The following is a 12374-nucleotide window of genomic DNA, read 5'->3' on the forward strand; positions in this document are numbered from 1 at the left end:
GTGCTCATCAGTTTCCCACTGACTGTTGGGAGGACTATAGTACAATCCCATTAAGGTGAACACCCCATTCTTATTTCTTCAGTTCCACCCATATAGCTTCACTGGACAATCCCCCAGGAATATCCTAAGTACAGCAGTAATGTTTTCCCTAATCAAAAATGCCACTCCCCTCCTATCTTGCCTCCCTTTATAACCTTCCTGTAGCATCTAACCCCTGAAACATTGAGCCACCAGTCCTGTCCCTCCCTCGGCCACGTTTTTGCAATAGCTATATTGTCCCAGTTCCATGTTCCCATTCACACCCTGAGTTCATCCACCTTATCCATCAGGACTCTTTGCATCCCTGCAACTCAGCAATGCCTTTTGGGGGATAATCATCTGAATCACGAGAGAGTTAAAGATAGGAAACAGGGGCGGGAAGACGCAGTTCAGCCCTTTGAGCATGCTCCGCAGTGTCAGTATGGTACTCAGCACTTACAGCAGACACACATGGTGATGTCCCACAGCTGAAGCATCTTACAGAAGCAAGAAAATAAAAACTCAGCCCAGGCCCCAGCTCTCACACTGTCACCCTGTGCTTGCTTATCGAAAACAGAAGATGCAGCCAACTTAAAGGCTGGACTACAATGTGGTTCATGGTCAAATACTACAAATTGGGAGGACTCACTGTCCGCACTGACACATGAAGAATGGAGTGAGGAACTATGTCCCAGTAAAAGGGAGCACCTTCAGGCTGAGCCAGGGGAAACTGAGCAAGAAGGGTGGCTCAGCGGTTAGCACTGCTGCCTCACAGCGCCAGGGACCGGGTTTGATTCCCGCCTCAGGCGACTCTGTGTGGAGTTTGCACGTTCTCCCTGTGTCTGCGTGGGGTTCCTCCCACAGTCCAAAGATGTTCAGGCCAGTTGAATTGGCCATGCTACATTGCCCATTGGGTTCAGGGATATGTAGGTTAGGTGCATTAGTCAGGGGTAAATGTAGAGTAATAGGGTAGGGAAATGAGAAAATTAAAGTTAAAAAAGACTTACTCTTGTTCCAAGAACCCAAAATTTTAACTCTGCTGAGATTTTCCTGCAATTTCTATTTTTTTTAACACTTGTCTAGTTACTTTCTAGGGGGCTTATGGCCATTAGGACATTCTGAGATGTAGTTGCTTTTGAAGTGTAGGAACTGAGGCAAAAAATGAGCACCCAGCAAGATCCCACAAAGAGTAATAAGATGAAGTACATCAAATGATGTCAGTTGAGAGATCATTGGCAGCCAGTATACAGCGATAGACCATGTCTGACTGACCAGCTCATCAAGTCTACACTAACCCTCCTGCCCAGACCCACCCTATCTCACATTTCCTATGGCTAATCCATCTAGCCAGCACATCCCTGGAAACCATGGGTAATTCAGCATGGCCAATCTGCACATCTTTGGACTGTGGGAGGAAACCTGCACAGACGTAGGGACAATGTGCAAACTCCACAAAGACAGTCACCCGAGGGCGGAATCGAACCTGGGTCCCTGGCACTGTGAGGCAGCTGTGTTAATCACCCCTTCATTTGTTTAAAGAAAATGATGTTTGGGCTCTTTAACTGTGACTTTAAAGAAAAAAAGCAAGCAGCTCATCTGAAAGACAGCAGCTTAAAACATTCGAAAACTCCCTTTAAATGCGTCAGTGTAGGTTACACATTTGGATTACTGGAGTGGGGTTTGAGCTCATGGATCATAGCCAACCGACCCACCTGGAGCAGAAAGAGTAGCAGTGATTTTGTAAAACATGAAACTAGATGTATCGCTGGCAGTCCCATTTCTAAAGCCTAATAAATATCCACCACTCAATCTGCAGTGCCGCACTAAGGACTACACAGAGATTATCTGGCTCTCTCTCAGCTACATCAGCTGAGATGAAGGAGGCTGCAGATGGGATCATCACACGCTTTGCTCCTAACGTGAAGCTTCCCTCCAGGGGCGGGGACAATCATTCCTAGGGCAGCTGAAAAACCTCACCCAGAGTTCATTCAAGTTTCCAACACCCCCAAGGGTGTCTGCAACACCCCCAAGACTGTCAGGCTTTCATTTCAGCTTGGATTTCAACTCAAGGCTCCCCATGATTCACACCATTTAATTAGATTAGATTCCCTACAGTGTGGAAACAGGCCCTTCGGCCCAACCAGTCCACACCGACCCTCCAAAGAGTAACCCACCCAGACCCATTTCCCTCTGACTAATGCACCTAACACATGGGCAATTTAGCATGACCAATTCATCTGACCTGCACATCTTTGGGCTGTGGGAGGAAACCCACACAGACACGGGGAGAATGTGCAAACTCCATACAGACAGTCGCCCGAGGCTGGAATCGAACCTGGGACCCTGGTGTTGTGAGGCAGCAGTGCTAACCACTGTGCCACATTTCCAGCTCAAAAAAATAAACAGGCAACTGAATCTGCAGGTAGCAGCAATGGAATGATTGCCGGCAGTAGGGTTACAGGTAACCCCTCAGAGTGCTGCACGCAGGTTTGTTCACCATGGGCTGGATTCAATGTTCCCCCACCCCAACCCCACTGTCTGGCAGGTTTAAGGGACTGGCAATGACAGATCCAGCGGGTAGCCTGCCTGCCCCTTACTGCCCACTCCTCCCCCACCTCATGGGGGATACCAGTTGACGGCCTGTCTGCCAGTGTGGACCAACTGAGTCCTAATTAATGTCCATTGTAGGCCTCAACTCACCTTCAAGCAGCAACTAATGGTGGTGGAGCAATGACAGTGCAGTGTGGTAGCACAGACCAAGGTTTAAAAATGTAGATGCAGGAGTAGGCCTTTCAAGCCTGGACCATGATTCACAGAATCCCTACAGTGTGGAAGCAAGCTATTCAGCCCATCAAGCTCACACTGATCCTCCAAAGAGCACTATGTCCAGGCCCATCCCATCCCTGCATTTCCCATGGCTAATCCACCTAGACTTCACATCACGATGGGCAATTTAGCATGGCCAATTCATCCTGACCTGCACAACTTTGGACTGTGGGATGACAAAACCCATGCAGACACGGGGAGAATGTGCAATCTCCACACAGATAGTTGCCTGAGGCTGGAATTGAACCTGGGTCCCTGGCGCTGTGAGGCAGGAGTGCTAACCACTGAGCCACCGAGCCACTTCTTTATTCAATATGATCATGGCTGATCATGCAATCCCAGTGTCCCATTCCCACCCTCTCCCCACACCCCTTGATCTCTTTCGCCACAAGGAGCACGTCCAGCTCTCTCTTGAATATATCTAACGGACTGGCCCCAACAGCTTCCTGTGGGAGAGAATTCCACAGGTTCTCAAAGGAGTGAAGAAATTCTTCCTCATCTCTTTGAGTCCCATCTGTACCAAAGATTTGTCATAACATATCAGATGAGGTTAATTAAAGATATCTCTAATTGGTGGGGAGAGAGGTGCACGCTTGGTTTCCTCAAGCAGGCCAGGGTACAGTGGGCACAGACAGGTCCCTCTTAAGTGGATCCATTTGTGACCTCCTCCACCCAAACACACAAACCCCACTAAGGAACCCCACTCCTACTAGGTTACCTTCCCCTATCTCCATAGACTCTCAAGCTCCAGCCCCCACCACTGACTCCCTCAAAGTTCCAAATCATTAGAGATCACTGGTGTGATACCTGAGGTGGCCACTCTCCCAGTGGAGCTACCAGCAGATGGAGAGCCGTCAGCCTCTAGGCTGGCCGCATACCCCGAGGCAGGAATTCCTGCCAATGAGGGAGGTAAATTCTGCCTCCAGTCTATTATGGGCCAAGTGGCTGTTAAATGACTGCAGGACAGCTACTGTTTCCCACGGGACATATGGTGTGTAACCAGCCAGTGAGGGGGCTAAGAGGACTGTGCTATCTTGTATAGTTCAGCCAAGGCTATACCTACCCTAGAGAGAGTAGGTTCATTAGAGGTTCATTACATTGGTGCTTAGAATAATGAGTTTGTCATGTGGAAGAATTGAGTGGACTAGGCCTATTATCCTCCGAATTAATAAGAACGAGAGGTGATCGAAATGAAAGATACAAAATTCTTAAGAGTTTGACAGGGCAGATGCTGAGAACACGGACACAGTCTAAGGATAACGGATCGGCCATGAGGAGGATTGAATTCAAAGGGAGGTAATTCTGTACCCCAGGATCCCAGTTGTCGAGTGCCATATATAGTCAAGGGAGAGATCAACAGAAATTTGGGCACTCGTGGAATTTAGAATAAGGGGAGGATGAAAAGATGGAGTTGAAGTAGAAGGTCTGCCATGATAATGCCGCAAGGTAAAGGGTGCTCAAAGCGTCATGTGGCCAACTCCAATTCCTGTTATTTTTCTCATTTTACAGGAGGAGGCCAAAGATGAGGAAATAAGAAAAACAGGCAACAGTGCTCCCAACAGTTCTGCAAGCCATAGGATTTGGGTCCGATGACATGTATCCAAGTCAGAATGGTGTGCGACCTGGAGAGGAACATGGAAACAGTGATGCCACCAGGCCGTTGCCAGCTGTGCTTCAGACAGGGCAGGGGCAGACAGTAATTTTACCAGACTGGCAATCCCGAGGCCGGAGCTAACGCTCTGGGTCAACATGAGTTCAAGTCCCCATTCAACAGTGGTTGAAATTCGATTAATAAAAAAAAATCTGGATTTGAAAGCTGGCCTCAGTAACGATGGCTGTGAAACGATCATCGATTATTGTAAAAAACCAATCAGGCTCCCTGACATATTTCAGGGAAGGAGATCTACCATCCTTACCTGGCCTAGCCAACATGTGACTCCATATTCACAATAAACTCTTAGCTGTCCTCAAAATGGCCAACCAAACCACTTGGTTCAAGGAAAGTGATAGACGGTCAACTTGCTACAGACATCCACATCTCGTGAAAGAATCAAAAAATATCGTAAGCTTGGAAGCTGCTTCCTAGGAAGCCTTGTTGAGTTTCCAGGGTGCGTCCTATAAATAATATAACAGTGTCACTATTGTAGCCAAGATTAGCCTGCAGATAAGGTGCCAGTCAAGAAAGCTGCTTTGGGTTTAGCTAATGTGGAGGTCCTCAAGGGCGGTTGGATATGCCCCATCAAGGCAAATCAAGACCATTCCAGCACTCTCCCATTGTGCTGGAGAGATTCTGGTGAGTAAAGACGTGAGTTACTCACCAGAGAAGCTCTACCTAACATCGGAAACAAGGCATTTAGGATCTAGTTGCAATGAAATACAAGTCGCCTTAGCTAGATCAGATGACATTTCAAAACAGTAGGCCTTAAAACATTTGAAAGTGATAATAAAATGGAGGAGGAAGGAAAGAAGCAGTACTGCTGGTAAAGGTGGATCAGCAAGACATTAGATTTAACTTCAGGTCTGAGTTATTAGCTACATGAGGAAAGGAAGGTATCCAATAACTGGAATCATGACAGGTCATTGTAGTGTGCAGGAGAAATTAAAATGAAACTATTTGAATAGAAAGTGCTCAGTGAAAGGAAGGTTGATAATTACAGAGCATTTACCCACTCTGCAGAATGAGAAAGGGAAGTTCACACAGACCTGCTTCTGACACAGCAGAGTTTAATTCTGCCTGTGATAATTTTAACAAACACGGCTGAAACAGCAGAGCCAGGAGTTAAACTCAAGTACACAATCCAACACCAAAGGCAGCACATAGTAGGGTCCTACTTGTCATTGGAGTTGTTCTTTTTTCTGAAATTATTTGAATTGCAGGCTTGAACTCATCGCTGCTTTTAGGTTATTATGTTTAATTTAAATAGCACACTTAATGCAATAAAACATCCAAAGAAACATCATTTTATATGAATAGGAAGGTTTGGAGGGACATGAGCCGGGTGCTGGCAGGTGGGATATCTGATCGGATGGACGGGTTGGATCAAAGGGTCTGTTTCTGTGCTGTACATCTCTATGACTCTATGACAAGGAGTCACATAAGGCAATATTAGGGTTGATGGCCAAAATTCTTGGTCTCAACTTAAATGGAAGAAGAAAAGCAGCAAGGTGGAGAGAGAGAATTAACGAGTGTATCAGAAGGTCCAGCTGTCAGTGATAACGCAATTAAAATTAGAAATACTCGACACAGAATGAGAAGAGATCGCACTATAGGGTGCGATCTATGATGCTTTAGCTCCCATCAATCAGCATATCACTGTGGAGGAGATTACAGTGATAGGGAGGGGGCAAGGACATGGTCTCGGGTCTTTGTTCCTAATTTCTGGACATATTTTAGTTTTAGTCTTGTGGAGGAAAATAATGAATGAAGGGTCTAACTTTTGCATTTCATAATTTCATTCTAGCATTTTTAACAGTTTTATTTTAAATATGATATGTATTGATTGTGTTTCATTCCTCAAACAGCTCATAAAAAGTGTGGAAAAACATAACACTCAGGTTCAAGTTACAGTTAAGACTTTAAGATCCTTCAGAATGAAGGATCATTTAGGGTTGACGCACCATCACACACCAGAGACCCATTTTCTGCAAACACAAGGAATATGGTCAAGCCTCATGTCTTTTTTGTCTTTGTCTGTGGCAAGTTTAACAAACAGATCTGAACTCCAGAGCTTGTGGAGCCTATAGCTCTGCGTTGCATTCCCCAGTCAGAAAGTACAATCAATCAGAGATGACTTGCTGACCAATCGCATCCTTTCCTTCTATAAATCAAATTGTTCTGATTGTGTGAAATTTGGCATTCTTGAGTTTGTCCAGTTGAGCGCAAGACAAAAAGCCTTACCATATGTATCTTTTCCAACAATAATTTAGACTTTATTCAAAATTCTTAATTTTCTGCATTTGTTCCATATGTGGACCAATTAGTTAGCAATGAGAAATAATTTTAGTTTTGCCCTCCTCTTTAATTTGTATCTGGTGTATATTTTTGACTTCACACTAAACACGATCTGCTTCTGATTTTAATTTATTTGAGGGAAATAATAATTTAAGATAATGACAAATTTCCTCCATAATAATTTGCTGATTTAGCTAAAGAACACTAACCCTTACAGTGTGGAAAAGGCCATTCGGCCCATCGAGTCCACACTAACTGTCCGAAGAGCATTGCACTCAGAACTACCTCCCTACCCAATAACCCTTTATTTCCCATGGCTAATCCACCTAGGCTGGACATCCCTGGACACAATGGGCAATTCTGCATGACCAATCCACCTAACCTGCACACTTTTGGAACAGGTCAATTACAATTGACTAGTTAATGAATCCAAAATGGTGGAGAATTGAGAGACATAGGAACCCCTAAATAGCAATGAATGAAAGTCTCTGTAATCTCCTCCAGCCTCCAAACACCCTGTGAATTCCACACTCACCAAATCTGAACCTCTGTATCCTTCACTTCCTTTGTCTTTTTACTGGTGGTCACCCTTTCGTGATCCAAACTCCAAATTCTCTCTCCTCTCTGCTAAGGCTCTGCTGGAAAGCCTAATGGAGGGAGTACGAAGAGGATTCTGGGAAGCCTGAGGGAGTGGTATGAAAAGGATTCTGGGAGGCCTGTGGGTGTGGAGGGATTTACGGACAGTCCACTCCACATACACAGATATCTACTGTACACACATAAAAGCTCAAAGATCAAAAATATGGGAGAAATTGCATTCAAGCAATGCAACCCAGAAGACGCCTCAAATACAGGGCAGTCCCATAAACTCCAGGCAGGTCTGTCACCTTGGGTTAAATAAACATGCACATCACAGGTCTGCGCATGTCCCTCTCCTCTTGTCCAGCACATCATACTGGAAACGGTGGGGATCCCAAAATCCATCCACAACAATGTACCAAAATGTGAGCTCTCACTGCAACAGGAATATTGCCTCCCTTTCCTTTTACACTCGCCTGTTTGCAGAGTCCTCCTCATTTCTCAGTAGATTCAGTTTGTGTTGTATAAAGTTATTCGCTATCACTTAAAAAATGAAGGAAGTGCCACTAAAGGTTTCCAACACTCACAGAGGGCAAAACCAGGAGCACAGAGAGCACTTTGATGTTCTTTCCGGAAAGTTCTAGAAATGTGACCAGGAGAATCATACTCCTAGTCACACAGGCCGTTCGGCCCACCATGTCAATGCTGACCAACAAACACCAAACTATTCACCTGCATTTGAACCATAATCCACTGTGCCCTGGCAATATTGTTAGCTCAGTATCTATACTGGAAAATCTATTATATTGCATATCAGAAAGGAAGCAATAAATATTCCTTAATGAAAAGGAGACAGTCAAGGCCTAAAGTAGTACATGAACAAATTAACAGATTTAGCATCATGCAGGGCCATTGTTCCTGTCCTTACTATTTGAAAGAGGATTCCTACCACACCCCACAGATTTTCCTTCATAATCTGCAACCTAATCTTCCTCAATAAATGCCCATCTGCATTTTGAAATTCCCTGTAGGATTTACTTGCAGCATGTCTCCATTCTTCCTTATACTTCTGCCAATCGTTTAGTCCATGCAGGAATCTTCTATCCTCCCATGCGGCAGTCTGGTGGCAGGTTGGCATCGAATTGGGTGGGGACTGCTACGCATTCCAGCCTCCATCCTAACCAACTTCACGCAGGAGAGCCCATTGATAGCCCACCCATCCGGCCTTATAGGAGACACAGAGTGCTTGACTGGGGGCAGGGCCAATCTGCTTGGGAACTGGGAGTCAACTACATTGCTGTGGACCTGGAGTCACTTGTAAGTTATAGCAGGCAAGGACACTGATGTTCTGTCCTGAAGGAGATTAGTGAACCAGAGGGGTTTTGAATTGAATTTATTGTCACGTGTACCAAAGGACAGTGAAAAGCTTTGTCTTGCGAGCAATACAGGCAGATCACAGAGTTAAGTCGCATAGATATGTAAATAATAGGTACACAGCAGCAAAAACAAAGACACAGGTACAGGCGAATATTAAGAGTTTGTGAGTCCATTCAGTATTCTAATAAGCAGTGGCATTTTTATGGCATCACTGAGACAACCTTTCAATTCCAGATTTATAAATTGAATTTAAATTCCACCAGCTGCCTTGGTGGGATTTGAGGTAAAAACAATGACTGCAGATGCTGGAAACCAGATTCTGGATTAGTGGTGCTGGAAGAGCACAGCAGTTCAGACAGCATCCAAGGAGCAGCGAAATCGACGTTTCGGGCAAAAGCCCTTCATCAGGAATAAAGGCAGAGAGCCTGAAGTGTGGAGAGATAAGCTAGAGGAGGGTGGGGGGTGGGGAGAAAGTAGCATAGAGTACAATGGGTGAGTGGGGGAGGGGATGAAGGTGATAGGTCAGGGAGGAGAGGGTGGAGTGGTAGGTGGAAAAGGAGATAGGCAGGTAGGAAAAGTCCAGACAAGTCATGGGGACAGTGCTGAGCTGGAAGTTTGGAACTAGAGTGAGGTAGGGGAAGGGGAAATGAGGAAACTGTTGAAGTCCACATTGATGCCCTGGGGTTGAAGTGTTCCGAGGCGGAAGATGAGGAGTTCTTCCTCCAGGCGTCTGGTGGTGAGGGAGCGGCGGTGAAGGAGGCCCAGGACCTCCATGTCCTCGGCAGAGTGGGAGGGGAAGTTGAAATGTTGGGCCACGGGGCGGTGTGGTTGATTGGTGCGGGTATCCCGGAGATGATCCCTAAAGCACTCTGCTAGGAGGCCCCCAGTCTCCCCAATGTAGAGGAGACCGCATCGGGAGCAACAGATACAATAAATGATATTAGTGGATGTGCAGGTAAAACTTTGATGGATGTGGAAGGCTCCTTGGCTGGTGTCTCTATAGCCTTAGCCTGGGCCTCTAGATTTTGAGCCCAATGACATTACCACAAAGGCCACAGTAGTACCATCTTTCTGTTCTATACCTTTTAACATCCCTTTTAAAAGCTGAATTTGAATTGTCACAAAAGGATTGAAATGCATGTTCTCAGGATCTCTAGTAGACAAGCAGGAGGCTGGAAGAACACAGCAAGCCAGGCAGCATCAGGAGGTGGAGAAGTCAATGTTGCAGGTGTAACCCTTCTTGAAACCTTCCTGTAGAAGGGTTATACCTGAGAAGTTGACTTCTCTCCACCTCCTGATGCTGCCTGGCTTGCTGTGTGCTTCCTGCTTCCTGCTTGTCTACTTTGGATTCCAGCATCTGCAGGTTTTTTTGTGTCTAACTCAAGATCTCTAGTCCAGGGCTTCTTGATTATTAGTCTATCAACAGAAAATAGGCTCCTCCAGGCCAGTTGCTTACCCCATCTGTTAGGAGAGGCTTAATCTCAGTCAGTTGAACATCTTGGAGTTCCTCCATCGCTTCTAGGATCTGCACAAGTACAAAAGGAGCACAAATTAAGCAGAGTGACTTGATACATAGGGATAACTAGAGCCAGTAAGAACCTGACAGTGACCAAAGCACACACAATCACAAAGCTATCTACTGGGTAGATCACAACTCTCCGAAACAGCTTCTTCTGATATTTTATTTAAATGACAGAATTTGAAAGACTGGATCAAACATTTTACTGTGTAGATTAGAGTGGTGCTGGACAAGCACAGCAGGTCAGGCAGCATCCGAGGAGCAGGAAAATCAATGTTTCGGGCAAAAGCTCTTCATCAGGAATGAAGGCAAGGAGCCTCCAGGGTGGAAAGATAAATGGGAGGGTGGTGGGGCTGGAGAGAAGGTAGCAAAGAGTATAATAGGTGGATGGGGGTGGGGATGAAGATGATAGGTCAGAGAAGAGGGTGGAGTGGATAGGTGGGAAGGGAGATTGGCAGGTAGGACAGGTCATGGGGACGGTGCTGAGCGGGAAGGTTGGAACTGGGATAAGCTGGGGGAGGGGAAACGAGGAAACTGGTGAAGTCCACATTGATGCCCTGGGGTTGAAGTGTTTTGAGGCGGAAGATGAGGCGTTCTTCCTCCACGTGCGGATGGTGAGGGTGTAGTGGTGGAGGAGGCCCAGGACCTGCATGTCCTTGGCAAAGTGCGAGGCGGTGGGGTTGATTGGTGCGGGTATCCCGGAGATGTTCCCTAAAGCACTCTGCGAGAAGGCGTCCAGTCTCCCCAATGTAGAGGAGACCACATTGGGAGCAACGGATACAATAAATGATATTGGTGAATGTGGAAGGCTCCTTTGGGGCCTTGGATGGAGGTGAGGGAGGAGGTGTGGGTGTAGGTTTTGCAATTCCTGCAGTGGCAGAGGAAGGTGCCAGGAGGGCAGGGTGGGTTGTTGGGGGAGCGTGGACATGACCATGTAGTCAGGTCAAACATTTTACTGTTGATTTAACAGAAAATCAACCCGATGGTGTAATTTTAAAGTAACATTTGCATTGGCCTAATGATGACTGAGGGGATGTATTAGAATTTAAATAATTCTCTTACTTCATTTCTGTGTATGATTGTGGGTACTACATGGATGTGAACCATTGGAGATTGCACAGAAGAAATTTACAGGAAAGAGTCCAGAGTGCGAAATTTCAGTTGTGAGGAAAGAGTGAGGAAGTTGGGACTGTTCTCCATGGAGAGAAGAAGGCAAAGAGGATATCTGAGAGGATAGAGCAGGCCGGATGGAGTAGATAAGGAGAAGCTGTTCTCACTCAGAGAAGGATCCATAACAGGAGGGGACAAGTTTGAAGGGAATTTCAATTGTTTTCACACATCCAGTCATCAGGGTCTGAAATAAATTGCCTGGAAAGAGCTTCAATTGAAGCTCTTTTGGGGTAGGAACAATGTGCAAGGGGAAAAGGCAGAAAAAGCAATGGACTGGCAGTAGGTAAGGATGCACTTTTGAAGAGCCGGTGCCTACGTGATGGGCCAAATGGCCTTCTTCTGCACTGTAAGGCTCTTGTGAACCCATGACTAATCGCAAGTGGAATCATAAATAATTCTCTTCTTTGTAGAATCACCAGAGAACTGATCATCCGACGAGTATGAGGTATCGGTTACTTGAATGTGTCTTGGAAAAATCAAGGATTACTAACTACAACAACAACTTGCATTTCCACAGCAACTTCAATATTGCCAAAACTCCCAGGGTCCCGCACAGAAACATTATCAAAAATAAATCTGACATCGAACCCACATGAGACGTTAGGGCAGTGACCAACAGGAGAAGATAAAAGGAGGGATGGGAGGTGGGATAATCAGGACAGACTGATTGATGAAGGACGCAGACGAAACCGGGCACTGCGTACAGGTCGACTTTACACTGACCCTCAAGAGGAAGTTTACAGCATTCTCCTGGGGCGGGGGTTTGGGGTGGGGATGGGACAGAGCTGGACATTCCCATGAGAAAACAGAGACTTGCATTTATATACCACCCTTTCATAATCACAGGTCACCCCAAAGCACTGTGCAGTCAATGAATTACATTTTTGAGTGCGGACTCTGCTACCATACAGGAAACTCAGCAAACAGATAATG

At 45.9% G+C, this 12374-nt stretch overlaps 1 protein-coding gene across 5 annotated transcripts in view; it reads right to left on the reverse strand.

Annotated features, from left to right (window-relative positions):
- LOC122560261 (protein NDRG3-like) overlaps positions 1-12374 on the reverse strand; it is a 130996-nt gene that overhangs the window by 77726 nt on the left and 40896 nt on the right. For all 5 annotated transcript variants that reach the window (XM_087994763.1, XM_087994764.1, XM_087994765.1 and 2 more), the window contains one exon: positions 10209-10277. In XM_087994763.1, the coding sequence (XP_087850889.1) occupies positions 10209-10277 (69 nt within the window). The remainder of the gene's footprint in view (positions 1-10208; positions 10278-12374) is intronic.

The sequence above is a fragment of the Chiloscyllium plagiosum genome, unplaced genomic scaffold (assembly GCF_037043375.1).
Source record: "Chiloscyllium plagiosum isolate Xiang-an unplaced genomic scaffold, Cpla_swu_hap1 HiC_scaffold_15, whole genome shotgun sequence".
NCBI classification, from domain to species: Eukaryota; Metazoa; Chordata; class Chondrichthyes; order Orectolobiformes; family Hemiscylliidae; genus Chiloscyllium; species Chiloscyllium plagiosum.